General features: G+C 40.3%; 1 protein-coding gene across 1 annotated transcript in view; it reads left to right on the top strand.

Annotated features, from left to right (window-relative positions):
- The window catches only part of Tmem163 (transmembrane protein 163), a 250,356-nt gene that overhangs the window by 207,863 nt on the left and 14,933 nt on the right, over positions 1-27,560 (top strand). The window contains exon 5 of the mRNA XM_063258976.1: positions 1,452-1,548. Within this exon, the coding sequence (XP_063115046.1) occupies positions 1,452-1,548 (97 nt within the window). The remainder of the gene's footprint in view (positions 1-1,451; positions 1,549-27,560) is intronic.

Genomic DNA, 27,560 nt, shown 5'->3' with positions numbered 1-27,560 from the left:
CCAATGAGTGTCTGTTTTTCTCCTTTGGGGCTTACGATGAGGATGCGTGGCACCCAGGGCAGCTCACTGATGTGATCAAGTTTGCTGTAAGATTCCTCAGCCCATTTATTGCTTCTCTCTCTCTCTCTCTCTCTCTGTCTCTCTCTCTCTCTCTCTCTGTCTCTCTCTCTCTCTCTCTCTCTCTCTCTCTCTCTCTCTCTCTCTCTCTCTCTGTGTGTGTGTGTGTTTTGCTCCAATGTAAAATGATTCTTTCCTTCAATCTTTGAAGAATAAAACTAGAGTGTGGTTGAGATTGTTTTCTAAGTTTGCAGGAATGTGTCAGTTCGCAAATTTATTAAGATTATAAGTAGGTGCTACTTCAGAGTTAGGTGAGCAGTTTGGAACCATGCTGTTAGTCCGAGAAAGGAATTCAAGATGGATAATGACAAATGGTTCTTAAAAAAATCTGATAGCTGGGAGAAAGACAGTTGAGGAGGCTGCAAAATGATGGTGCATTAAGTTAGGATGGGAATTCATTCATTCATTCTGTCTCTGTCTCTCCCTCACCCCTGCATTAGTATTATCATTTCATCATATTTATTCTCACTTTCTTTCTCAAGAGATTTGTTGTATCTGTGTTGTCAGGTGCTTTTCTGTCCAGAGCCCTGTAGATTTGCTTATCCCCATGTCCCCACTTGTGTACCCTGTAGCATCACCCTTGGCTATACCCCTAAATTGCTCCTGCCTCCTTTGTTGGCTATTTTGGTTGGTTCCATTCTTCCTTTCCTCCTTTCATTTCTATGTTTCTTAATTTCAAAAAAATTAAGACTTTCTTGATTTTACCATTGACACTTTCCCAAATTCTTCCTCTTTTTTTGTTATTGGGAAAATCCAAAGATGTCTCTCTCATCTTACCTCAAAGAAGCATCCAGAGTATATTTCCTTTATCTAAGCCAACAATGAGTTACTTTGTTATACTTTTTGCATTGTCTCTTTTCATTTTCAGATAGGAAATGTTATTCCCATCTGAAAGACAAGTAAATGGAATCCAAAAGAGATCTAGTTCCTTGGCCAAGATCTTGTAACAAGTTAAATGGTAGAGCTTGGGATGTCTGATGCCAGAGTCTCCAATGCTTTTGCTATTACACTTTTTGCCATCCACTTTGCGGATCCAAGTTTCCTGTTTGCCACACAAGGAAGATGAATTCTATGGCCTGGAAGACCCGTCCTCACATTTGTGTCATGCTGCTATGTGGGTGGGCCCCTTTCACACGAGGTTGCTGTGGTGATGAAACTTAATACTCCCAGAGGTGGCTTTCTATCAGTAATGAACCTGTGGGTGCTTATCCCAGGGGTGTGGCAATGTGAGATCGATTTCCAAATTGTAGCTTTGTCACAGTCAACTGTGCCGAGTCTTCAGAGGTGTGGAGTTCTCTTGGCTAAGACTATCAATGTTTTTTTTTTTTTTTCAGAGCCTGTGTCATCCTGGGGGTGATATTCCTTCTGTCATCCATATGTATAGTGGTCAAAGCCATCCATGACCTCTCAACCAGGCTGCTCCCAGAAGTGGTAAGGTCCCTTTTCATCCTTAACAGTCTTTCCTAGCTGCTCTAGCTCCTGAGCTCCCTCTTACTACATGTTTCTTGGGGGGAGGTGGGCAAAGAATATATAACATTGAGGGGTCCAGAAAAACTTACTGTGGGGAAACAGGTGACTGGGCAGAGCAGAGCACCGTGCAAGACAAAGAGACCCCAAATAATTAAGCTGGTTCTGGGTTCTGAGACCCTCTCTTTAGGTCTTTAGCTTTTTTTCTTGTCTTGTCTTTTTTTTTTTTTTTTTTTGGTGGAAAGAAATGGGGTTGTTTTTGTGCAGCATTGTGATCTAATCTGTGTTGTTTATATTGTTCTCTATTTATTCAGTGATTGCTGTAATAAGGAGTTCTGTATTTTTTCCTTTGCACTTCAGTTCAACTCATAAATCTATTCACATTGGGTTTTGTAGCACAACTGACTCTGGGTATAGAAACTAGAGAACACAATTTCATATTAACATGTACCCTTGACTAGTTTGTCCTCTGGGTAAGAGCCATTATCTGAACTCTGATTCTTTTTTTCTCCTCCCTTTATGAATACATAGAAAAGAAAGGTTTTATAGTCTCTTATCAGGCGATCTTCATGAAAGGCAAATAATTTTCTTACTAAGAGATGAAGATGTTGCCATTGCATTAATGTTCTCTTTATGAGTGCATTGCATTTGAATGTAAAATTATGGACATTTCTCTCAGGATATGATCTGATTTACACCTGGCTGCATATACCATCTCATATAAATGATTAGGCCTTTTAATTTCATTCTTAGCATTAATCCTTTTGGGATGATCTCTTGCATTTGTGTATGTGTGCTTATAGGGATGATGAAAATGAAGCAGGACATTCTGCCTTTGGTAGAGACATTAAAGTGGCTGCCTTGAATTGTTTCCTCATTCTCTTTTAATGTGAAATTAGAGCCATCTCTTTTGTGATTCACAAGGATCTTATCACTCTAGTATCTCAGTGACAGGCCTGATGGATACCGAACAGGAATGTACCCATTTAGTTACTTTCAGAAGTAGAGCAGGCTCAAGCAGATATTACTATTTATTACACTCTTGTGTTCTTCATTGTCCAAATACTCTCACTCTGATTTTTCTGGTTGCCAGGGGTCTTAGGTTCTTTCATCCTTTCCCCGCATTAGATGTGCTTTCCCATGTTTCATTCTGTCATGTTCTGAACTGATTTAAGATATAAAGGTGCAAAGTTTGATTATACAAGTTCAGGTAACACCTGCATTTTTTAGGAAGTGGAAATGTGTGTCAACTTTAAGAAATATTCATAGCTGGGAATTTTCAGCACTACACAAATTGACATATTCCTTTACTTAGGCATTAAAAATTAATTTTCCATCAGAGCTAACTTGGTATAAGATGGTTAACTGTACTCAATGTCCTTGTAGAAGCAATGCCTGTCTTGTTTTTTGGCTGGGAATATTCTCTCATCCTGGGGTACAAATGCTATCAACTGGAGAATCCCACCAATGTAAATTCCATCCCACAGTATACAGTTAGTGCCCTGCCTAAGATAGGGTTCAGGGAGGGAGAAGACCCCATATGAGTCTTGTCCTTGGTGAATACACATGTACAGTAATGTTTGTCAGTTTTATCAGTTCTGATTTTACAATCCTACCTATTTGTGGTCATCTCATTTATTTTATTATTTTTTACCCTCAGCATTATGAGAAGTGAAGAGAGGGACTTTGAATTTCAAGCTGCATAAATCCTCTTTCCCCTTCCCTCAAGGGAACCTTTCTGTTGGCTGGCTGGCTGGCTCACAGCAGATAAAATGCTCCCAGATCATAGTCAAAGGTTTCTCTATTCCAGGTCTTCTGGCCACTTTATCTGCACTAGAAGTTTCCAGAAGGCAGCAGGTTGCAGCCAAGCCCCCAACCTTTGGCCTGCAATAATTTAGAATGAATATTCATCCATAATGCTTCATGTAAATTAGGAGTCACATATTTAAATGCTGCAGAATCCAGTCCTGAATCAAAAATAAGAGAAGCTGGCTAGAGCGGTGGCCACCAGAAAGCATGTGCCCAATTGTAGTTCCAGTCTCTCCTGGAGTTGTCTTATCAGAATAAGGACCTGTGTTGCCAGGTCTTACAAGTTTTTAGGAAAAAGTGGGAACTTGTGTTTAATGTGAAATAAATGGATGACTGATAAACATTTAAAAAACAAACCATGGTTGGCAGTGGGTAGCTAAGTTCCCACACACAGGTCAAGGAAAGCTGCATGGAGGAGTTTGCTGCTGCTGGAAAGTAGGTGATGAGTATGGGGCCTGGGCAAAACCAGAGCCACTGTTCTTTTAAGGCTTCCATGTCAGGAATGTTTCTGCCAAACATACAGCCAGTCTCTGCCTTCATTACAAAGCTACATTTTTGCATTCAGTTTCTGTTCTCTCAGAAGCTGTGTCTTCCCTCCTACACCCCTATTCCCTTGGCTGCTTTCTTTTTCATTCAGCTGCACAATTCTCAGAGTGAGAATAACTGCAAAAGTAGCTCTTAAATAAGAAAGCTGTACAGTTAGGAATTACCCAGCTATGAAGTCGGCTGGCTCTGAGCCTCAGTGGTGTCCTTAGCTGTGCCAGTCCCTCAGAGTTTTGCTGGAGGAGGAAGTGGGCCAGTCTAGCCTGGAAAAGGGCTCCAGGGAACCTTCACAAGGCTTCATAGGCAAATGGCTTGAGCCTGCGCCCTCACTACCTGCAGTCAGTAGTTTTGTTTGGTTAATGAAATGGGTTCCAAAGAGCCTTGTCTGAAGCTCCATACAGACTGCAGTTCTGGAAGTCAGCATTGTGTGGGCATCACTGTGATACAGAAGTCATAGTGCTGCTTCATGTCAGTGTGCTGCTATTTGGTTATAGAATGAAAAAAAAGTTGTAGACTAAACTGAGCAGGTTCCAGAAACCTATGAGTCTGATTATTCTCATTACTTCTTACTGGTTTTTCGTTGACAAATAAAAATTGCATGCATTTGTGGTAGCATTATGTTTTGATGCATGTCTACATCATACAGTGGCCACTATGGGCCTCTTTAAAAAGAACTTCATGCTCTTCCTGTTTTACCCCACCTACCACACTCTAGTAAAGAGAGCAGGTGGTGTGCTTCTCCTTTGTGCTAACACATGATACTCTGAAAGCTGACGTGACCTTCCGGAGATTGAGAGCTGCTGGTAGTAGAGTCTGGAGTGGGGCTCTTGTCTCGTTGTCCAGGGCTATCTGTTTCTGATACCATGGGCCTGCATAGCCCTGAAGTCTACTAGCTTTGGGGCTGGCCCTCCTGAATGTCTCCTCTTCTTTATACTTCTGGAAAGCAGGCCTGCTCTGCAGAGAAATACTTACAATCCCAGGGGGTCCTATCCTTGGTCTTTCTGGCTATTCCTGCCACAACCTCACACAGGCCCTCATCATGAAGACTTTCATCAGATGGAATTCACAGAAGAACATGTGTGTGTGTGTGGGGGGGGAGCTGGGTTGTGAGGAGTGTAGACACACATGCACCACAGGGCTCAGTGAGGCTGCTGAGTGTGGTGGTGGTGAGGGTATGAGCAGATATTCCTCAGGTGTCATCCTCCTCTGTCATCCTGTCTCTGAACTGGGTGGCCACAGGTGGATCCCATGCACTAACTAACCCTTGGTTTCCTTGTATATAAAATGATGATGTTGTATGTGTCAAAGGTTTAAAATAAGGATATGATCAATTCATTCAAAAGTGGCATTAGAAGACAGTGCTTCTGTGGTTGACTTTTTTTGGTGGAGAATACAAAAGTACTCTTCGTGTTCTACTTTCTGGGGTTTCTGAATTGCTAATCAGAGTCACCCCAACTCAGGCCCTGGGATAATTTAGGATGGGGCTCCTTTTTCCTGCTTCTTGATGTCCTCTGCCTGTAGACCCCACATGCCCAGTTGCAGCTGCCATGATGCTTCACTTGGGGGAGCCTCTGACCTCTGGGAGTTCTATCCTCATTTCCTGGCCAGGACTGGCACATTATCCCATACAATTTAGGTGGCAACAGCTAACTTGGGGTCACTCAGAGAACAAAGAACACATTGCTGGAAGGCCTGACTGCTAAGCCTCAGCTACCAGTTTTGACCAGGTGGCTGTAAGCAAATCATTTCCCTTGTGTGAGGACAATTTCCTCATTTGTAAAATGGGTGTAGTGCCACCTGCTTCACAGCAGAGATTGTAAGCAGTAAATGATATAATGAGAGTGGAATTGCTCTCTAAACTGTTACATGCTTTGCAAAGGAAGGGGACGATGTTTCTGGTTCCAAGGCTCCAGAAGCCTCATCCTTCGCTTTTCTCTTGCACTTTCTCCCTGTGTTGATCTGTGAGCAACCTGTTCCCTTCTTCTGCCTTGAGTGAACCATGACTTCTTTGCTCTGAGCTGTGGGCCAGTGTCTGGACCCCATCTCCTGTAGTGGTAACCGTTAAGAACACGCAGCTATATATTTGATACTAATAATAATTGCTACCTTTTGAGTACCTGCTCATTTCCAGGTCCTCTGTCTAGATACCTGGGATTCAGGGTCAAATAATAGTAAAAGTTAGAGATTTCCCATTGCTACAGAGCCCATTACTTTCTCTTCAGGGGTTAAGGTACAGTTTAACCTCCTCAGCTTTTGCTCCCTTGGAGCTCACAGTCTGGGAGAGCCATGAACGGATACCAACAGTGCTGGCAGTAAGGCCTGTGGGAGAGACCATCACTTGAGAACAGAGAGAAGCCTTGTGCATCAGGAGGGAACTGCGTGGGGAATATTCAGGAGGGCTGAGCCTCCATGTGACATCTGAAGGACAAGTGAGTGTTGGCAAGACAGGTGATGGCAGGGAAGGAGGACTAAGAGGAGAAAGAGGAGGAGGAGGAGGAGGAGGAAGAGGAGGAGGAAGAGGAGAAGGAGGAGGTGGAAGAGGAGGAGGAGGTGGAGGAGGAGGAGGATGTTCCAGGCAGAGAGCAACAGAAGCAACAAGTTCTCTGTAAACCTCTTGTCTCTCTTGTATCTTTTTTTCCTGTTTATACAAAAGTCTCAGAGTAAAAAACCAAGATAATGAAGAAGTAAAGGAAGAAAGAAAAAATAACTTTGTGTTATAAATCAGAACAACTGCTTAGCAAAATTTTATTTCTTCTTTTTTGAATAGCAAGATTGGCCTACAAACCTCTGTATGTCTGTCTCTGCACTAATTTGCCTAAAATTCCATCCTACCCTCCCGAAAAAGCAGCTTCGCCCCAGTAGTAATAGGGAATTCTCTGACTGTTCTTGCAGGCAGCCCATTAGTAGCTTTATCCATGTTCTCTTTTTGTGAAGGTGGTGTGTGGCCTAGTCAACAAGTTTCTCTGAGTATGTGATACTCTTGAGGCTAGGAGTGCCCTGCAGAAACTTTGGGGAGACCTGTGTGCTTTGGGGAGCTTCAGGTGGCATTATATTTTCATAAGCAAAGCTGGAAATGAATCTCTCATAAAGGGTATTTTAAGTTTCAAGTCCATAGCAAGATCTTTTCTCAAAGACCTTCCTGCCAAAGAAGCTACTGTGAATGTTGGATTTCTAGGTATTTGTGTTGGCAAAGTGTTTACCATTTGGCCTCTAGTTTAGGCTGGTAGGAGTCATTTATATATTCCTCAGCCATAATTGTCTCACTCTCAGTCTGTAACTTGTAGCAAAGTGGACACTGCTTAGCCTTTCTTTCTTTGTTTCTTTCTTTGTTTCTTTCTTTCTTTCTTTTCTTTCTTTCTTCCTTCCTTCCTTCCTTCCATCCATCCATCCATCCATCCATGGTACTGGACATTGTAGTACCTAGTAATATTGTACTGAACTGTTCCACAGCACTTCCTAATTTTTTTTTTGAGACAAAAATCTCAAATCTGTGATCCTCCTACCTCAGCCTCCCAAGGCATTGGGATTATAGGCATGCGTCCCCAGTTACCATCTCTCTCATTCTTTCCTCCTACCTAGCACTTCTGTCTTCCCCATATTAGCCTTCTGAGTTCTCTCCTTGCCCATGTCCTTGGAAATCTCACTGCTACCCTCATCCCTCATCTCTTGGCATCTTCAGTCAATCTTTGCCTACCACTTCTTACCAGGGATTGACGTTTAAGTTCCTGCTCTCCTAGCCTGACCACTCCTAAAATGGTCTATCCACCACCCCTGCTTTTGCATTCTTCATCATATCAAGTGTGTACCCTGCTTCTCCTCAGCCTTCCGCTATGAGTAGTTTCTGCATGACATCCCTGACGGGAAACACTTAGCAGAAGGAAATGAGGGAGAGTGGTAAAGGAGAGGCAGTAAACATTGATCAGCCTCAGGTCTTCTGAAGTGAGTGCGTCATCCTTGGAGTACATTTCTCAAAGTTTACCCGATATCAGACGAGTGCTCAGAGGCAGAGTAGCCCTTGGATTAACAATGTGGGAGCTGAAGTCAGGGAGACAGATTTCATCCAACTCTGTCAGTTTCTCACTAGGGAAACCTGTGGTGGGGTGTTTAGTTGTTCTCTGCCTCAGTTTGTTTGTAAAATGTGTACAATAATGGTATCTTCTAATGAAATTGTTAGTAAAATTACAAAGACATAGGGAGTTGATTAGTAAATAACTATTGAATGAATGTTGGCTGATCTTGTTGGGCTAGAGAAAGGCTGGCAAGATCTGATGCCTTTAGTGCTGGAAGATCAGGCTGTATTGAACCATTCAGGAAATGCTTTCAGTAATGCTCTATTCAGCTCAGACTGGATAATGGTATAAGCCTTCTTGTGTAATAATATGTAATTTCTGGATCCTCCATCAGCAATAGAGAGATTTGTCTTCCATTATGATGTGCTGTCAAGTATCCTAAAAAATCATACATGGTCAATGTCTCCAACATCCCCAATTAAATTTCCCCCATCAATTTCCCCCCAGAATCATACAAGGAAAGGTAGAAATTAAACATATCAGACTGTCTGCTGTGTCCCATTCTTGTTACTTCAGACAAAATAATTTCATTACCACAGCAATACTGACCTCTTCATTTGTCCTAAGCGAGAAGCAACGAGCTTCCAAAAGGAAACTGAGTGTTGATATAAGTGCATTATTGTTGGTTTGTGTGAATGCTAGGAGAACAGCTCTGAAGTAGACCCACACTTACCTGGTTGACTGGCTTTAGACAAGTGTGTTTGGAAAGGAAAGTCTCTTCAACACAGAGTGCTAGGTCAGTTGGATAGCTGAGTGAACAAAAAGAGCATCAACCCTTATACAAAAGTTAACTGACAAATGAATTAAAGAATTCAATGTAAAAACCCAAAGTTATAAACCTCTAGAAGAAAAACCAAAGAGAAAGTTGGTGCAACCTTGGGACAGGCAACAGTTCCTTAGATGTGACCCCCAAACCTAAACCAAGACATTGAAAATGGGACTTCATCAAAATCAGGAACCTTTGCTCTTCTGTGACAGCATTAAGACCGCACAAACAACGTATCTATTGGACAAAGACTTTGAATGCAGAATACATAAAGAGCAGCTTTAAATAATTAACCAGTAAGACGATAGGAAGAGTACTTAGGCAGTTCAATAACAGACAAGTAATGGCGAATAAGCACATGAAAAGGTGCTCAACGTTGTTAGTCATCAGGGAATTACAAATTAAAAATACTGTGTGCCCATGAAAATGTCTAATTTCAAGAATCCCAAAGAGCAAAATTATGTGGTGCACATAGGCGTGTGATACTCTGAAGGTGAGGGAGTAAAATAGTAGAACCATTTTGGAAGATAATTGAGAGGCTTTTAAAAAATTTAAGCTCCATTCACTGCCTGACCTAGTTATTCCATTCTCAGGTATTTGCCCATGGGAAATGAAAATATGTGTCTACACAAAGACTTGTGCACAAATGTCCATTATAATTTCATTTCTAACATCAAAACTGGAAACAACCTAGATAAATGTATATTGACAGATGAATGGACAAGGCCACTGTAATAGCCATGGAATACTACTCATCAGTAAAAAGGCATCATTGTTCCATTAAAGGTCATGGATGAATCTCAGGGTGATGAAGATGAGTACCACAAATAAGGCAAAAAAAGTCCATATGTGCTGCATCTCTCTATTTCTCTAAACTTTTAGATGCAAATTAATCTATAGTGACAGAAAGCAGGTAGATGTTGCCTGATGATAGAAGGAGATGAGGGGAAGAATGGATAAAGAATCGTGAGAATACTTATGGAGGTGATAGAAATTTTCACTTTTGGTGATTATTTCAGATATCACAATATGTCAATGCTGATCAAAGTGTACACTTTATATAATTCAAATGCAATAAGGGCCATGCTTGGTCACTGATGGCTTCATATTGCTAGGCCCGATAGGGATCCTGCTGAGACCCATGTAGGATAAGTACTTTAGGTTGCTATCAAAGAGTGGTTTTATTTTCCTGAGCAGGACCTATACATAAAGTACTGCACATCCCTGTTAAGTTACACTATAAATAGATAATATAAGAAGACAAAGTATATGATAAGAGGAGAAAGTGTAACTGGTAAGCTAAATATAAAAGCTGTCACCAGAGTCAGATAGCTTTTAAGAGGAGCCTTCACTGAACTCATGCAATTGCCAGAAACACCCCCAAGTGCCCATTGGTGGCTCTGGCTCTCAAGTGTGTTCATCATCACAGCCTGTGGGAGTATGGACAGTTTATCTTTCTGGTCCCTCACCTACAGTGTTATGTGTTATTTACTTCAAGCATTGTCTAGGGAGTGACAGTATAGGAATTTCTGATTGGTTCTCTTTTTGTCATTCTGAAAGCCCTTATGTTTTAAGCAGGATATGTTATATGTGTGGGCTGTCTGCCATGTTGCTTTATTTGGTCTATTATGCCTCTCTACGTTTTCTACCATAAAGAAGTGCTTTTTCAGCTCTACATCTTATTAGACCTTCATGATGTTTCTGATGTAGGTGGAGGTGTTTGATCCACCACCATTTTACAGTGAAGAATTCTTGACTAAGTAAAGAGAGCATCTTCCTCTAGACCGCATGATCTCAGTGTCAGAGGCACATGGTAAATGGAATCCACTCTCTCAAAAACTAGTGGAAGGCTCGTTCTGGTCTGTGGATTGCCTCCAAAAGTATTTCAGAATTCAAGGACATAAAGAATTGAAAGGCTTTAAAAACTGGTTCAGTTTTATGATGGAGGAAATATGGCTCAGAGCCTGAGTCTCATAGAAGAATAAACTCCAGTGTAGGACGTTGCCACACTTTGCTGAATGAAAATGAGCCTTCCAGCCCCCTTATTCTCAGTGGTCTTAGAGCCTGCATAGATTGGTGCCATGGACACTCATCTTAGGCAGCTGCTGGGTTAGGGTGACAAAAATGGAAAGAGAAAGGAAGACATGCTTGTTCCTTTCCATCCCAGTCTGCTCTTGGGACATCTGTGTATTTAAGGATACTGGTATTTATCATAGAGGGTTGAATACTTATTCAAATGTGTCTGTACTTGACCTTGGGAAACTTAATCTCTTGATACTTGTTTTTCCATCTGGAATATGAGGACAAACTAAATTAACACTTTGTTCCCTGCATGAGGTTTTGAGGACAAATTCTTATCTTTTGGATAAAGAAACATTTTTCAAAGGGAAATTATTTTTATGTACTTTCTTAAGTATAATATGAACAACACAATTCTCTTAAGATTTCTGGGATTTCTTTTAAGGGGGGTGTTACTGTTTATTGTTTAGCCAGTGGAGAGACACATAGTGAAAGCTTTATTTCCCAAGCTTAGTGAGAAATGTCCCTACTTATACTAGGCACACAATACATCCTAGCACAGCAAAGCAGTGGAGAGTAAGTTCTTCCAGTAATGAGGGCACCTGCTATAAGTTACTTATGCTCCATTCTTGTTTCCCATGAGCAGTGCTGTTATTTTAGAATGTTCTGCTTGTGATCAGAATATAAGCATTGGGTAACAAAGCCACTCATGTTGTGAAAAATTGAGAAAAATTGGACACTTGTCTATGATGTAGTTTTGGGGCACTGTGTAAAAATTTAAAACCTTTAATAATCTCTTTAAAGCGAAGTCTTTCATCATCCCAGTCTCCTGGGGAAGTTGAGAAATCCTGGGACCTTGGTGGCTGAATCTTCTCTGTAAAGAACTTTCAAGGACAGGCAGACCATAAATGCAGGTTAGTGCTGGGGGAGCCTGAAGGTCAGCTGTGAGAAGGAGCTCCCTGACCTTCTCTAGTCTCTGTACACTTGGCTGTTCCAAAGAAGGAGGGTGAGTAGGGGGAGGGTTATAAGAGGAAGCAGCTGCCAGAGTTGTGATCCTTGACACTTCTGCCCCACTGTGGGTGAAGTTAGTGTTGGCCTAGGTCTGTGCGCTGAGCCTGCTGTTATAGCCAACTCTGTCTCCCCTCTTCATTTGCTATTCCCCAAATACCTCTCAGCCCTACTTTAGGTGTGTGTCTTTTGCGCTCTTTGGCAAATACTTCATGCTGATGAATGCAGTAGTTCTTAGCACACTGCAGTGTGATTTTTTTTGTGTGTGGTCTACTTGTCTGTCTGAGTTTACACAAATAGACAAGCAAATGGAAACTCGTTGAGGAGCAGACTGGCAAGTCTAAAAAGTTGAACTTGCTGTCTTCTCAACATCTACAACATGCAGAAGAAGCTCAGCTGAGAGTTTGTTGACTGGATAAGTTCATCCTGTGCAGGCCAGTGGCTGTGCCAGGTAGTAACTAGTACGGCTTGAGAGATCTGGAATATAAGCAACAGGATTTTGCCTTGCAGGGAACTCTGGCCAAGCTGCCTGGATCCTTGCTGTGGCCATTGGGCATCTCCAAGTGGTGGCCAAGGGGGCTGGTCCCAGATCACGCCCCTTTTCATGGCATCTGCTCTGTAGTGTGGTGCTTATGATCAGAGTGAACAGGTTTGGGGGTGTGTAAATGAGTTTTACATTTATTTTTCCTGTTTAGTTCCAGCTGTTGGCATTTTTTTCTGTTTTGTTTTCAAAGTAAAAGTTGAAATGCTCATTTGTGCAAGGAGCTGGCAGGGGTAATCTGCACAGGAGTGTGTTCTGCACTTTCCACATGGTGTCTTTAAGCGTTAGGTAGCTGTCAAGCTCCGGCCCCACCAACACTGCTGTACTGGTACTTCCGAGGAGCCCTGTATCTACAAGGCTTAGAAACAATCCAGCCTGGCTGGTGACTGACCACTGGCGAGTGTGTTCAGGGTCACTTCACCATGAGTGTTAATTCATCACCCAGTATGATGATCAGAAGTTCTCAAACTTTCAACCAAGCCCTAGTTTAGATATTGCTTTGAAAGGATTTTGTAGATTGGGCTGCATCTTCAATCGGTTGGTGATTTTAGCCTTGATAATCAGTTGGAAGACCTGAAGAACATGAATGAGGTTTCCCTGAGAGAGAGGAAATTCCGCCTGTGGACAGCAGCTTCTGCTGGCACCTGAGTACCTGCCTATTGGCCTTGAGGACCTGGGAGTTCCTTCGCAGTTGCACAGTCACATCAGCCAGTTCCTTACAGTAAATATCTGAATCTGTGTCACCCATGAATTCTCTTTCTCTGATTGAATTCTGATACAGCTAGAAATTCTTGCCCTGGAGTATTTTCTCTATATTTACTTTTTAATTTTTTCCAACTTAGACACGTATATAATTTAAATAGTCAATTTACAAGGCTCGTTGTGAAAAATGATCCTCTCCGCGGAGGCCACCATTTGTAACTCCTTTCACCTCCACATCTCTTGTTTTAAATTTCATGTGCATAGTATTGGGGATTGAACCAGGCAAGTGTTCTACCACTGAGCTATACCCTCAGCCAGCCGCCTCAGCTCCCACATTCCTAAGCAGCAAGTGTCTATCGCTGCTGATTTGAGTTATAGGAGTGACTTACTGACTTGCTACTCTGAGTAGGGCTTTCCCATCTCCCTCAATGCTTCCTGTCTGGGCTGGGCACACTCTAGAAAAACTCCACAGTTGCTTTGGGATTCTGAGGACTCTCGGTTTTTCTCGTAGGAAGTATCCCACTGCATCCCGTGCTATCATCTTTCATGATTTACCCTATTGTTTTGGAGGAACAGATCCTCTGATAGCTTTCTGAGAACAGAGTTAGAGAAAACAAAATGTTGGAGACTTTAAATATCTGAGTATTTCATGCTGGAACGTATTCTGTTCTCATACAATATATGACAGTTTGTCTGGTGGAAATGGGTTTAGTCTTAGAATTTCTGGTGTTGCCTTTGAGATGTCCAATGCCACTGTAATAACCAGTACTTTATGTGTTGTTAAAAAGCTCTATTTCTAGAAGGTTATAAATCGTCTGTTTGTCCTCAGAGCTCTGAAATTTCAGGGTTTTTTCCTTGGCGAGCCCCCTCTTCCACCCAGTGCTAGGTATTGAGATCCTTTAACTTTCAAACTCATGCCCTTTTTTTCTGGGAGCTTTTTGAAATTATTTGTGTGATTTTCTTTTTCTTTCTTTTCTCTTTTTAAAAATCTTTCTGGACTATTTGTCTAATTTTCTCACTCTTGTTTTATTTTTTTGTCTTTTCCCCCACTACTTCTTGAGAGATTTCTTCGATTTTATCTTCAGGTTTTTAATGAGTTAATTTCTGTTATTTTTCAGGACATTTTCATTTTCATTTTGAGACAGGATTGCACTAAAATCATTAAGTTGCTCAGGTTGGGCTAGAACTTTCTATTCTCTTACCTCGGCTTCCTGAGTAACCAGGATTACAGGCATGTGCCACCACCTGCAGCTCTGTGTTCACTGTTGTAAAATCCTTTTCTTATTCAAGAGTTACAGTATCCCTTATTTCTGATTTTTTGTTTATTGTTTTTTTTTTCATTTTTCTGATGTTAACAATAATTATTGAACATTTTCTTTTCTAACAACCATTTTTGCCAAGTGACATTTTTCTATTTGTTTTTGGCCTTTCATATTAGTAAATTTCCAAAAGTCTAATGATTATTGAAAGCTATATGTGTATGTATGTAAGTATGTATACAGTAAGTCCTTGGCTTATGAATGAGTTCTGTGCCAGGAGATCACTCATAAGTTGGATTCATTTGTAAACTGACAAAGTGAATCTTATACAATATACCTATGAAAGTTCGCAATTTAAGTGTTTTTAAGTTGGAAACCTACTGAATATACTGTATGTATTTGTTTAATTTTAAGATAGAGGATTTTTAGTAACCCTGTATTCAGCCCTATGGGTGTATTTACATAATATGTTAAGCTGGGGAAAATCATCTTTATTTTCATTGAAACACTATTGGAAAATTAGCATTTTCTTCAATCATAAAATTAAGCAGTAATAATAGTGGCACATTAATATAAATAATAGTGATGTGTTAGAGTGTTATGACTTTGTCAGCAATAAAAGTCATGTATTTTATTTTTTATTCTTTTTTTGTTTTTGGAACTGGGGATTGAACTCATGATCTCATGCTTGCCAGGCAAGTGCTTATGCCACTGAGCTAAACTCCCAGCCCCTGAAAAGCCTATTTTCATCTGATATTACTTTTGGGAAATATCTCAAAATATTATTTATCTTTACTATAACTTAATATTATTATATCTATCGGACTTTTCAATTAATTGAGAAACGTTTTATTATTATAGCGTAATTTTTATATTCAATTAGCGTTAGGCTAATATAATTGACTTCCTTCCTAAGTCTACATATTTTGTGTTATTTATGCAGTCGAAGTCATTTTCTTTGTTCTCTTGGACTAGACAAATTCCCAGGCAGAAGATAAATTCCCTAATTCTCTTGGCAGTGTGGTGGCCCTGTCTGCAGTTTCGCCTGTTGTCCCCTGCCCCAGAGGCCCTTTACTTTGCTCTGAGTGACTGGCTGTTCCCTCCCCTGCTGGAACAGCAGCCATTCTAAGCAGGTGGATAGAGTCTGGGCTTCTTTGTGAATGAGTCCTCTTGCTTTTAGGCCCATCTCTTTTGCCCCCTTTCCAGGAACGCCTGGCAACATCTGTCCTACACCTTGGGGAACTAGGAGTGTGCGGGGACCTGTGTTTCTGTACTTACCCCCTCTGCCCGTAGGCTCCGCTGGCAGTTGCCATTGTCGTGCATGCTCCCTAGCACATGCAATTTGATATCTATTGTGCTTTTCTTGTTTTCTTTGTCCTTTTGTGTTTATTCCTTAAAAAAAAATTTCCTTGCTGCAGTCTAGTGGGCTTGCAAAAGCTGAACATGCATCCCATTGTCTTTGTTTGGAATTCCTTCTGATTTTTAAGGCATTTTCAAATGTGTAAAGAAATATTCTTAGAGTTGTGAGGTGTGTGTGGGTTTTTTTTTTTTTTTGTCTTATTTGGCAAAAACTGAAATTCATAATTTTCAGGTAACATTAGAGGAAGAGTATCCTAAATATTTTTAGGTAGATAGGGCAGTAGAATTTAAAATGAACAGACTACCTTCCCTACTGGCTGTATGTCCTTACCTTAGAGCTAGCCTCTATATTTAGGGTTATAATTTACACCTAACAAGGATTGTGAGGTGGTTATGTCTAAAGTAAAATTAAACTGCATATGAAACATTTAGAAAGGAGCCTCATTTCCAAGTAGAGTCAACAGGCAGTTTTGGCGTGTATTATAGTAACTGTTACTTGGAGCCCTCTGTAGTTTGACACTGGAGTGACAGTGTGGTGCTCATTTAACATAGCCAAAGCAGGTAGCCAGAAGGTCTTATTCCTGTGGCAGAGCAGAATTAGTCAGGGACTGCAGTGCCTCCATGCTATGAGGGATTTGCAGATGGGATGTAGTGTTTTGTCTTGGTTTTGGGGAACCCTTTAAATGCCTCATGTTCACCAAGGGGAAAGGTATGAGCCTAGCCCGGGTAACTCATCTCACATTCCACAAAGAAGCTCAGAAATCAGTGCTTGTCTGATGCCTCACTTAACAGAGGCCAGACTGCATCTTGGAGTAGCAGCCAGGTACCTGAAAGTGCCCATTTTGTCCCTGAGGAAGATGTGGTTCCTGAACTGATAGTGCTGCACTTTTCTTGGTGGCTTCCTGGGCCCTACCATCATCCTTAGCTTCATGGTGCCTGGGGAGCTGGCGTCTGCTCCTTTCACAGCATGGCCAGGGCTCTCCATCTGCCTGTGGACCTCTAGGGACCCCAGGGTCCAGTATGCCTATCTGCTTATCTAAACATCAACAATTGACATCCTGACATCCACGTGGTCTGACACTAATTCAAAAATTGTGAAACCATTGAATATGAACCCCCAGCAATCTGTCAATATAATTTAATAACCAGGGGAGCTTGAGCTTGGCGTAATTTCCTTGACATCTGCCAGCTTCTCTCCTCAGCTGGGATGGGGGAGGGGAGGGTGGTGATGAAAAGTTTGAGGGCAAGAGTGACTGTTTTAATTTCACCTGGGCCTGTAAATCAATACTCATTTATTATTCAGCCAGCACTAGCATTTCCCTGGGTGACACTCGAACACATGTAGTGTCAGAGCGGTTTGGAATTTGTCCTCATTAGGAAGGCGAAGGACGCCTTTTTGCAGGCATAAGCAAATGAACTTACACATCTCCTCCCTTGCTGCTTGCATCTTATGAAAGGGGAAGCAAGGTCTGTGGGCAGAATGTGAGGAGGTGGTCCTTAGACCTGGCCTCTGCTTGGTGTTAGTAGCTAGAGTTCATTGTGATGTAGAATTGTAACTGCTGGTGTCATCTCTGATAAGAGTAAGCTCAGGAACACAGGTGACACCTGGTGTTACTGAAAGAAATGTTATTTCTACACCAGGTTGTCCTGTGAGCAGGGCCTTGAATACAGATGCTTTGAGAGGAGACTGTAAGGGAAAATGGGAGTGGTGGCAAGGAGGAATAAAGAACCTCAGTGTCCCCGGTTAGGAACTGCTATAGGCTGAAGGCCAGCTAGAAACAGGAGTTGCTTATTTTGTATGAAAATGAGAATCAGAAGATGGAATTGGATTTACAGATGCTAACTTGCATCCTCCAGCTGGTTCATGGGGTACTGGAGGCAGTGATGGGAGCTGGTTGGAAGAGATGCAGAGTTGTATGGAGACAACCTGACAACCGAAATCGTGCTCCATGATTGGACTGGACCTTTCAGCTGGAGGTTGTTTGAAGTCTCCCAGCTCTCTTCACTTTACTTTGATCTTGACCCAAAAAAATACATCTTATGAAGACAGATAGGCTTCTAATTAAGGGAAGAGGATTATACATCATGATCTTTCTGTTTTGTCGTCTGTTCCTCGTATCAACAATTGCCTATCTCTTTTCGGAACTTAATTGTAAAATCTTGTTTCAGCTGGAGGCTCTTAGATTAAATTAAAAACAAAACAAAACAAAAAATAATACTTTGCATTCTGTGGCCCGTGAATCAAATTAGTAGAAGGAGACACCAGGACCACACAAGTCAAACTATTGATATCTTCTCTATCATTGGTGAATTGCAAAAATACATTGACAAAAGAAGTCTGATTTAAAATAAAAATGCTGTCATGTGTGAGCCACTGGGAGGAGAACCAGACATTAGCCACTTCCTATGAGTTCATGCCATTCGTGGGCTGTGAAGAGGAGAATCAGATGCCAGTCCCTTCAGGTGCGTGGGCTGGAAGACGAGAAGAGCCAAGGTTCCCCCGAACCTGTAAGCAATCAGCTGATGTAGAGAAACACAGGTTGAGATCATAGTTATTGAAGTAAAGTACAACTTAATGCTTGTAATGTTTAGTGTGTCAATGATTTTGCAGACCTAAAGCCTGTAGTCTGAGGTGTAGCATTTATGGGGGATCTCCTTCGGAAGGTAGTAGCCATTGTTAATTCCCTGTTACCTTGTTTTAAAGTCCTGTATCATTGTCATTGTATTATTTGGTTTGGTTTTACTCTGTTTTGCCTTGCTTAATTTCATGTTTGATGGCATGAGCAACTTTTTCAAAGATAAAAATATATATTATGGTAGCCATTTTAGATTTACTATTATATTGTTTTGAAGTCTTGTATTACATTCATTGTTTTGTTTTTATTGGCTCTTACATATTCTGTTTTGTTTGCTTTCACTATGTGTGATTTTGAAAACAACAAAAGGCATTATTGTAGCCATTATTTATTTCCTATTATCTTGTCTTGAAATTCTGTATCCCTTACACTTTTTTGTTTTGATTGGCTTTATTGTTTTATTTTGCTTGGTTTTATTCTCTTTAAAATAAAGAAAAGCTAAAATACAAACAGTATATATTTCTATTTATATAAAAGTAATGAATAGAATAAGTTAATCTATGGTGATTAAAGTAAAAAGGTTACAGGGAGCTAGGAAAGGGAAATGAAGAAATTTTTAGATAATATGAGCATTCTGTATCTTGTTTTGGGGTGATTAAATGGGTTTCATATAATTGATTATTGAAAAAATAATCAATTCAAAGCTCCAAAATTTGTATCTTTATGTATGTATATTGTATTAGTAAGTCTTTTGTCACAGTGTCTCAATATCTTAACAAGAACAAAACTTGATGGAGGAAAGCTTCATTTTGGCTCACAGTTCCAGAGAGTTCCGTCTGTGGTTGGTGGGTTCTATTACTGTAGGCCTGTTGCAAAGCAGAGACATCATAGTGGAAAGTCATGACAAAGGAAAGCTGCTTGCCTCAGTGTTCAGGAAGAGAAAGAGTCAGCAAGAGAAAGAGTAGGGACTGCAGAGTGTCCCGAAGGTCATGCCCCATGCCCATTTCCTCTAAGTAGGCCCCACCTCCTGGTAATGCCATCATTATTTCCATCACCTCCATCAAATGATAACCTCATTAGCCACTAACGAAGTCAGAGCCCTCATGATCTTATCACCTTCTGAAAGCCCTCCTTGCACACTTGAGCTTTTAAAGGGACCTAGTTAGTCTAAACTATGCTACACGTTCATTGTGTCTAAATCATCTTCAAAACGCTGAATCTTTAGACTTGTACCTTGGAAGCAGGGCATTAGTCACTCAGGAGGAATTTTAGCCCTGAGATTTGCTAAATCCAAGGTCCCATTTCTTTTTACTTCCTTTTGACCATTTGTCTGGTTATTGCTGGCTGCTCCTCACCTATACTTCTCTACACCACTTATAGGTACTTTCTGCTTTATCTCCAGCTCACAGAGAAACATTTACTTTGTTTCTAACTCAGCATTGTTCAATATAACTTTCTGTGATGATGGACATCATTATATCAGAGAACTGTACTCTGATAGTCAAAAGCCATATTAAACACTTGAATGTGACTAATCAAATGAGGAACTGAGTTTTAAATTTCATTCATTTTAAATATAAATACATTTGTTTTCATAATAATGCACTATTTTAAAACTTGGGAGGTGAGGCAGAATTGCAATTAGGGACCATCTCATGGAGAAGGTGATCTGTGAGCCAAGAAAGAGAGCCATGGGAATATGTGGAACTTCCAGGAGAGGGAATAGCTAATGGCAAAGGTCCTGAGGTAGGAGTGTGCCTGTCATGTTTGAGGAACAAGGAGGGGACTAAAGTGGCTGAAGCAGAAGGAGAGACAGGTAGAGTGGTAGGGGTGAGAGCAGAAGAATCAGCTTTGTCCAGTTGGTTTGTTTGGTGTCCGCTTTGAAGAGAAGACCAGGAAAAAAAGAGTTTCCTGTTGCTATACACCAGGGTATAGTGACTCTGATTCATCTCTCATCGGACTCTGTGTGAGGCAGTGCCAGGCCCCTGACTCTTCCAGCAGAAAGCTGACAAAGGCCCTGGACAGCTGTCCAAGGCCCCCTGAGCTAACACACCTTACTGTAACAGATATCACATGTCAGCACAAGACTTCTCACCCAGCTCGGATTTTGTCAGCTCGCCACTAATTGCCTTTGAGTTCTAAAATTAGCCCTGTGGCTTTTATCACATTCTAGCCTGGGTTTAGATAATTGGAAGGGGTGAATAGTGTCAGGCCACAGGGAGAGCTGGAGGGCAGCTTGGAGCCTTAAACTTGGATACCACCCTATCTATCCCTGTATGGAGGTGAGCCACCTCTGCCTTCCTTTTCCAAGTCCCAGTTTCCTTGCTGCAACATGACTTAGATTCTCCCCAAGCCCTTTTCTATGTCTAGTGTCTTGTGGTTTTAAGATCACCTCACATTTATACGTGAGAAAAGGGATGTCTTTCTTATCCCGTTGTTGTCGGACTTGGGGCCCCAGGTGCGACTGTTTTCTTAGGTGAGACAGGCTTCATCTTGGCAGAACTGTAGAACCACTGGGGTCTGTCTTGTTCTTGGACCTCCTCTTTAAGAAATTTATTCCATCAGGATAAGGAGTATTACTAGCTCTTTGAAAAGACATGGCACTCATCATTGGCTCCCAGCACATGTTGTCTGAAAGAAAATGGGATGTTGAGAATAGGTTGAGGTGGCTTCTCCTAAGCCGCCTTGAAATGTGGGTTGGGGGACTGCCACACACCACTGGGGCTACTACAAGAGAATACAATAGAACAAGAGTCTAAGAAACAACAGAAATTTATTTTGCATACTTCTGAAGTCAGCCTTCAGTCCAAGAGCAGGTGTAGCTAGATGCAGTATCCTCTGAGAATTAGCTTCCACTTTGCAAGTAGCCATCTTTTTACTGTAAAAGGGACAAGAAAGGTTCTGAGATCTCTTTTATGAAGGTGATTGTTGCCATTTGTGAAAGCTTCATCTTCATTGATCCCACCTCTTCATAACACCACCATGTGGATTAGGCTTCAACATACGCATTTCAGACAGACATAGACATTGAACCTGCTGCCCAGGCTATCGGTGCTCTTGTGACAGGTGTGTTGAGGGTTGTCCAGCCTTGCCTGCACACACTCGAGCAGGCAGGGAGGACTGGGTATGTACAGATTCAGCTCATGTCTGGTGTACTGGAGCATGAGGCAGCCTTTGCGCATCTGTTCAGTCCAGGTCTCCTCTGGCTTTACCACAAGTTCAGTCTTGCTCTCATCGATGACCTGCTTCCCTCCAAAAGTCCAGACTAAGAACAGAGGCTCAGCACTGTACGTAGGGCCATATTTCTATTCCAAGATACATTTAAGCATCTAGCTTGATCATCAATAAGGAAATCATCAGCTTAGCCCTCTCCTTTCCTTGACCCCACAAGCGGAGGTATGTCTTCCCCGAGTTAGCAGTTCCACCTCATGGTCATGACTTTAGTGAGGATTGCTGTGGTCTGAATGTTTGTGCCCTGGTGCATCTCATGTTGAAATCCAATCCTCCAAAGGTAATAGTGGAAGCTTAGAGAATGTGATTGTATTATGAGAGCAAAGCCCTTACAAATTAAATAGTGCCCTTATAAGCAAGGCTCCAGAAAGATACCTTGTCCTTTCCACCATGTGGGGGCAGAAGGAAGGGCATCATCTATGACCTGGATGGCAAACCCTTACCAGACACTGAATCTGGTGCTGCATTTACCCATTTACTCTAGAACTTTGAACAATAAGTTTTTTTTCTTAAAAAGTTATGCAGTTTTTTATTTTTTTAAAAAAACCAATTCAGTGGGCTAAGACAAGGTGAAGATGACAAATTACTGCATGAAACATTTCAAGGTCTTCCATAAACTGCTTGTAAAATTTTTGATTACTGTGGTTTTAATGTTCATACTACATAGTGCATAGTTCATACTGTTGCAGGGAGCTGAGTTAGTTAAAAATATTATAGGCAGTGAGACAGGGTTAGGTCCTCAGTGGAGCCAATGCAGATACCTGGCCACTGCAGCGGAGACAGATGCCTCCTCCTATGGGCCAGGCCTCAAGACATAGGATCAAACAGATGCATCCGCATCCTAGGGACTGATATTCTCATTAGTTCCCTATCATCCTGGAGTCACCATCCCATCCCCACTATCCCAGCTCCAAGAATGCCTGCTTCCCACTTGCCTTGCTTTCCCATTTGTCCCCAGTGTAATCAATTTTACCTGAACTATTGCTTATTGGCTAACTATCGTTATATTCCACCTTATGCCCATCTGCTTTGTGAGCTCCCAGTCTTCCCCCACCTTAAACCCATCTTGCCCCATGGTTTTACTCTGTAACAGTCCCTAGAAAAGACAGAGTCTTGGGCAACTGGCTTGGGACCCCTTTCTGTCTCTCTTCAGACAGAAGCTTTCTTTCTCTCAATAAATATATTCTACTCTTCACTTACACTGTTCCTAAAATTCATTCTTCGGTTTTAGAGAACACGAACTCATGGACATAGTAGGTCAGGAGTTTCATTCCCCTATATCAACACCACAGGCATATAATGGTGGTGGGCGCTGAGGTGCATGAGAAAAGAGCCTTCCTGTTGATGAATTCCTAGGAAAGGAGATGATGGAGAGAACACAGGCATTTCACAGCACCTGGGAAAATATGGTTCTTAGGTTGGGCTGCCCGGGAGTGCTTGGTATAGGAAGCAATACTTGAAGTAGGTCAAAGGAGTTAAAATACACCTGTAGAAGTTTGTGAGACTTATTATCACCTAGCTGGATCCATATTCCACTACTGAACTCTCTAAACTCCTGATTTACTGTTTGTTTGATCTTTGTGTTGTACCTCACATGAGAATAAGGGATATTATATACATTCTGATAGTGTGCATGAGCTGAATCATGTAAATATTAGTAATTGTTACCTAAGATCCCTAAGATTGCTTTTTTAAAAATAGATTTATTGACATAATTTAACAAACCATAAAATTCATCTTTTAAGTGCAGTTTGATGGACTTTTCAGATTTGTATTGACACAGAACTACATAATAGAATTTTTCTATCCCCAAAAGTTCCTTCATGCCTTTTTGTAGTCATTAATTATCTCTGTACCTAATCTGCTTTTTGTCACTTTAGTCTTCCTTTCTAAAGCCTATAAATGAAATCACACAGTATTTAGTCTTCATGTCTATCTCCTTTCACTTGCATAAGGCTTTGAAATGTAATCCTTTTTCTGCTGAATACCTATAGATCATTCTTTTTAATTGCTGAGTAATAGTCCATTGTATGGATAGATCACAGTTTGTTTTTCCCTTCACCCAAGTGTTGGGCATGTAGGTTATTCCCAATTTTTGACTACAGTATTATTAGTACCTAAGAACATCAGCTCCAAACCCTATGTGGACATAGGATTCCATTTATCTTGAGTAAATATCAAGAGAATTGCTGAATCCTTTGGTATGTCTAGATTTACCAAATTCCACTAATGAGGAATGGTCAATCTGTTTTGCAGAGTGAGTACCATTTTGTTTTCACCAGCAGCACATGCGAGTTCCAGTTTCTCTACATCATCATCACACTTGGCAGTATCTGTCTTTTTATTTTAGAATTTTAATGAGTATGTAGAGCATTAGTTTCAGTTTACATTTTCCTGTTGACCTGTGATATTGAGTATCTCTCCATATGCCTATTATTCTTACATCTTCTTGGTAAAGTGTCTTTCTGAATCTTTTGCTTGACATTACTATAGCCATCTTGTTCATACCCACTATTTGGCCCATCAGGTTGACCTGGGCATGCCTCCCAAATCATACAGCACAAATTCATTAAGATAGCTGAGTGCTGTGTTGGCTACTGATCCCACTGATATCTAGACTATTTCTCAACTGAAGTCTTTGAGAAAGTCTGGGTACATCTGCTTGACTGGAGCCCACCTTTGTCTAGCTTGCATGTGGCTTGCCTTAGAGAGCATGGATCCTCCTGTCTTGCTGTTACAAAAAGCATACTTATGTCTGTAAGTGTCTAATAAATTTCATTTTGTTCAATCCTGGCTGTCTCTGCCTTTATTAACAGCCAAGTTTCATTCCTGTAACTAGGTCATTACATGAATTGGTTGCTAAATGAAGAATCATATGTACATTACAATACTCACAACAAAGAAATGGTCCAAGGAAACTCCAGCTCAATAACTTTGCTTTTATTTGCATAGCTTTTACATGTGGTACTGTGATGTATAACAATATAAAACTATGGTATTGTACAATATAGTACAATCAGCAAAAATTACAATAGTATGTAAACAGGTTGTATAGTACAAAAACACAGAGACCATAAGAAAGATGTACAGAGCTGTACAAAAAAAGGTTTGGAAGTCTCAGCAGCAGGTCATTAATCTGAACAGTTATCAAATGAGGAATATCTGTACTGAAAAATTTCTAAATGTAAAATAACGTAGCCTGAAAATAAGTTCAGTTTTCCTTCTTTACTATTTATATATTGGTGAGTCTCTCTTATCAAGTGGAAGTAATAAAAGTGGACATCCTGGCCTTTTTGTCTGATCATAGCAGGAATAACAATCACTAGATGATACTTGCTATAGGTTTTTCCTGGGTACTGTTTATTGGAATAAATTCTTTTCTACTCTTATGTCACTGAGCCATCTTTTCCTTTATCCTTTACTTCCTTCCTACTCTATGAATGGATATTGAGTTATGTCAATTGTTTTTTTTTCTGAATCTACTGAGATGATTATGTGGTTTTCTTTTTGGTCTGTTAATTGATGCATGACTTTGAATGATGTTTAATTAATTAATATTAAAGTGTTGTTTTCTCAGGTAAGGTATATCAAACCTTATGTTTTCTCATGTAAGGTATATCAAACCTTACATGATCATGATATATTTTTATATGCTGCTATATTTGTTTTACTAGTAGTTTGTCTTATATATGAGTTCATGAGAGCTAGTGTTGTGTAGTTTTCTTGTAATATTTTGGCTTTATGTCATAGTATAATGTTAACTCCAGAGATGAGTTAGGAATTGTTTCTTCCTCATCTATTTCCTGGAAGAATTTGTTTTCAGAATTGTCATTATTTCTTCCTTAAATGATTAAATGTTTGGTAGAAGTCATCAGGAGAGCCCACAGGTCTGAAATTTTGTGAGAAGGATTTTAATTAAGAATTTAATGTTTTCCATTGGTGTAGGGCTCTTCAGGTTGTCTACTTCTTCTTGAATGATCTTTGATTTGTATATTTCATCTAAGTTGTCATCTTACTTATCTCATTACTGAGACAAAATATCTGAAACTTACAAGTTAAAGAAGGAAAATTTTATTTTGGCTTATAGTTGGTAGAGATTTCATTCCATAGTCAGCTGGTTCCAAGGTAGGGTGGCGTGCTGAAGGGGCATTATAGGGAAGAAACAATTCATGGTGTGTCAGGCAGAAGGCAGCAAGCAGCAGCAGCAGCAGCAGCAGACAGCAGTGGCCACTGCCTGCCTTTTTTATTTCTTTTAGGCTACTCACATTTTGGGTCGTGCCACCCGCACTCAGGGAGGGCCTTCCCATTATCCACACTCAGAATGACACTAAACCAATCAGTGGACTAATTCAGTAATCACACACCCTGGATCTAGCCACCTCTGAAAACCATGAGACTTTGTGGGGAGCATCTAGATACAAGTCATATAAGTTGTCAGATTTATTGGCATAAAATTGGTTATATTATTTTCTTATCTTTTTCATAGGTCCTATTTGATCTGTGATGATGCATGCCTTTTCTGATTTCTGATATTGGCAACTTTTGTTTTCTTTCTTTTTCTGTAAATAACCCTTAAAAGTTTATTCAACATTATTAATCTTTACATAGTACCAAATTCTGGTATTCTTTTTTCTCTGTTTTATCATTTTTGTGTCTCACTGATTTTTTTTCTTTGCTGTCCTTCCTTCCTTCCTTCCTTCCTTCCTTCCTTCCTTCCTTCCTTCCTTCCTTTTTTTGTGCTGGGGATCAATCTCAGAGTCTTACACATGCTAAGCATATGCTTTTCCACTGGGCTATACCTGTTCATTGAATTTTGCTTTTTACTTTGGTGTTAACTTGCTTTAAACCCTTCTTTCCTTCCTTGAAGAGTAAGCTTAAATCATTTGAGTCTTTAAGTATTTTCTTATAAATTATTTACTATAGCTTATTTACTTATTTACTATAAGCTTCCATCTAAGGAGTTATCCTCCTCCCTTTTGGTGGCACTGAGCTGTATCTCTAGCTCCTTCCACCCTGACCATTTTGAGACAGAGTCTCACTAAGTCCCTGAGTTGCCCAGGTTGAGGTCAAACTTGAAATCCTACTGCCTCAGCTTCCCATACAGCTGGGATACTGCTGTGAGCCGTCATGCCCATTACTTTTAATATTCTGCTTTTTAATTGTGTTTTATTTCAGAATATTTTACAGGTTTTTTTAGTAACCTCTTTGAATTGGAAAATTTTTAAAAAACATGTCATTTTGTTGTTTAGCTTCCAAATAGGTTATTGTAGATACTATTCTGTTACTGATTTCTAGCTTAATTCCATAGTCATCAGTTTTCTTTATTGGTTTTGATTTGCTTTCTGGTGCAGAATATGATCTACACTGATGACTGTTCTATCTTCTGTAGAAAAGAAAGGAAGATGATTAACGTGTGTGAAGTGAAGCTGGTTGATAGTGTTGTTAAAGCCTTCTGTATACTTATGATTTTATGCTTACATGATTTTATGTTGATTTCTTCCATCAGTTATTCAGAAGTATTAGAATGTTCATATTTAATTTTGGATTTTCTCATTTTCTTTTTATCTGTGAATATTTTTGTTTGTACCTTCATTTCCATACATGTATATCTATAGTATTAAGAAAAATTTACCTAGGTAGATGGCCTGGTCCAGAGATATATTTGTCCTTTTTAGAGAAAACTTCCAAGTTGTTCTCTAAACAGGTTGAATCATTGTTTGGAGAACCTGTTTTATCATAGGGTTAGGTAAAACTGTTATCTTACTGTAGTGTTGGCTTTTCATGTCTTTTACAGTGAGTTGGAGCATCTTTCATGAATTTAAAATTCATTTTATTTTTTTAAATTTTTTTTTATTTTAAAGAAGATAAAACAGAATAAAAGCAATAAAAAATCAGGACTTCAAAACATTATGAAATCAACAATAGTTACCATAATGCCTTTTGATGTCTTCAAAATAGCTGCAGATAACTTTGCACATAGCAAAAATCAAACAAAACAGAAAAGAATAGAAACAATAAAAACAAAACAATGAATGTAATAAAGGACTGCAAAACAAGCTTATAGTAAATCCAGTATTGCTACAGTGCTATGTC

This window comes from Cavia porcellus, unplaced genomic scaffold (assembly GCF_034190915.1).
Source record: "Cavia porcellus strain 051 isolate PalLab524CR breed Dunkin Hartley unplaced genomic scaffold, mCavPor4.1 scaffold_12, whole genome shotgun sequence".
Taxonomy (NCBI): domain Eukaryota; kingdom Metazoa; phylum Chordata; class Mammalia; order Rodentia; family Caviidae; genus Cavia; species Cavia porcellus.
The sequence above is the reverse complement of the archived record's forward strand: the minus strand, read 5'-3'. Positions and strand labels throughout refer to the sequence as shown.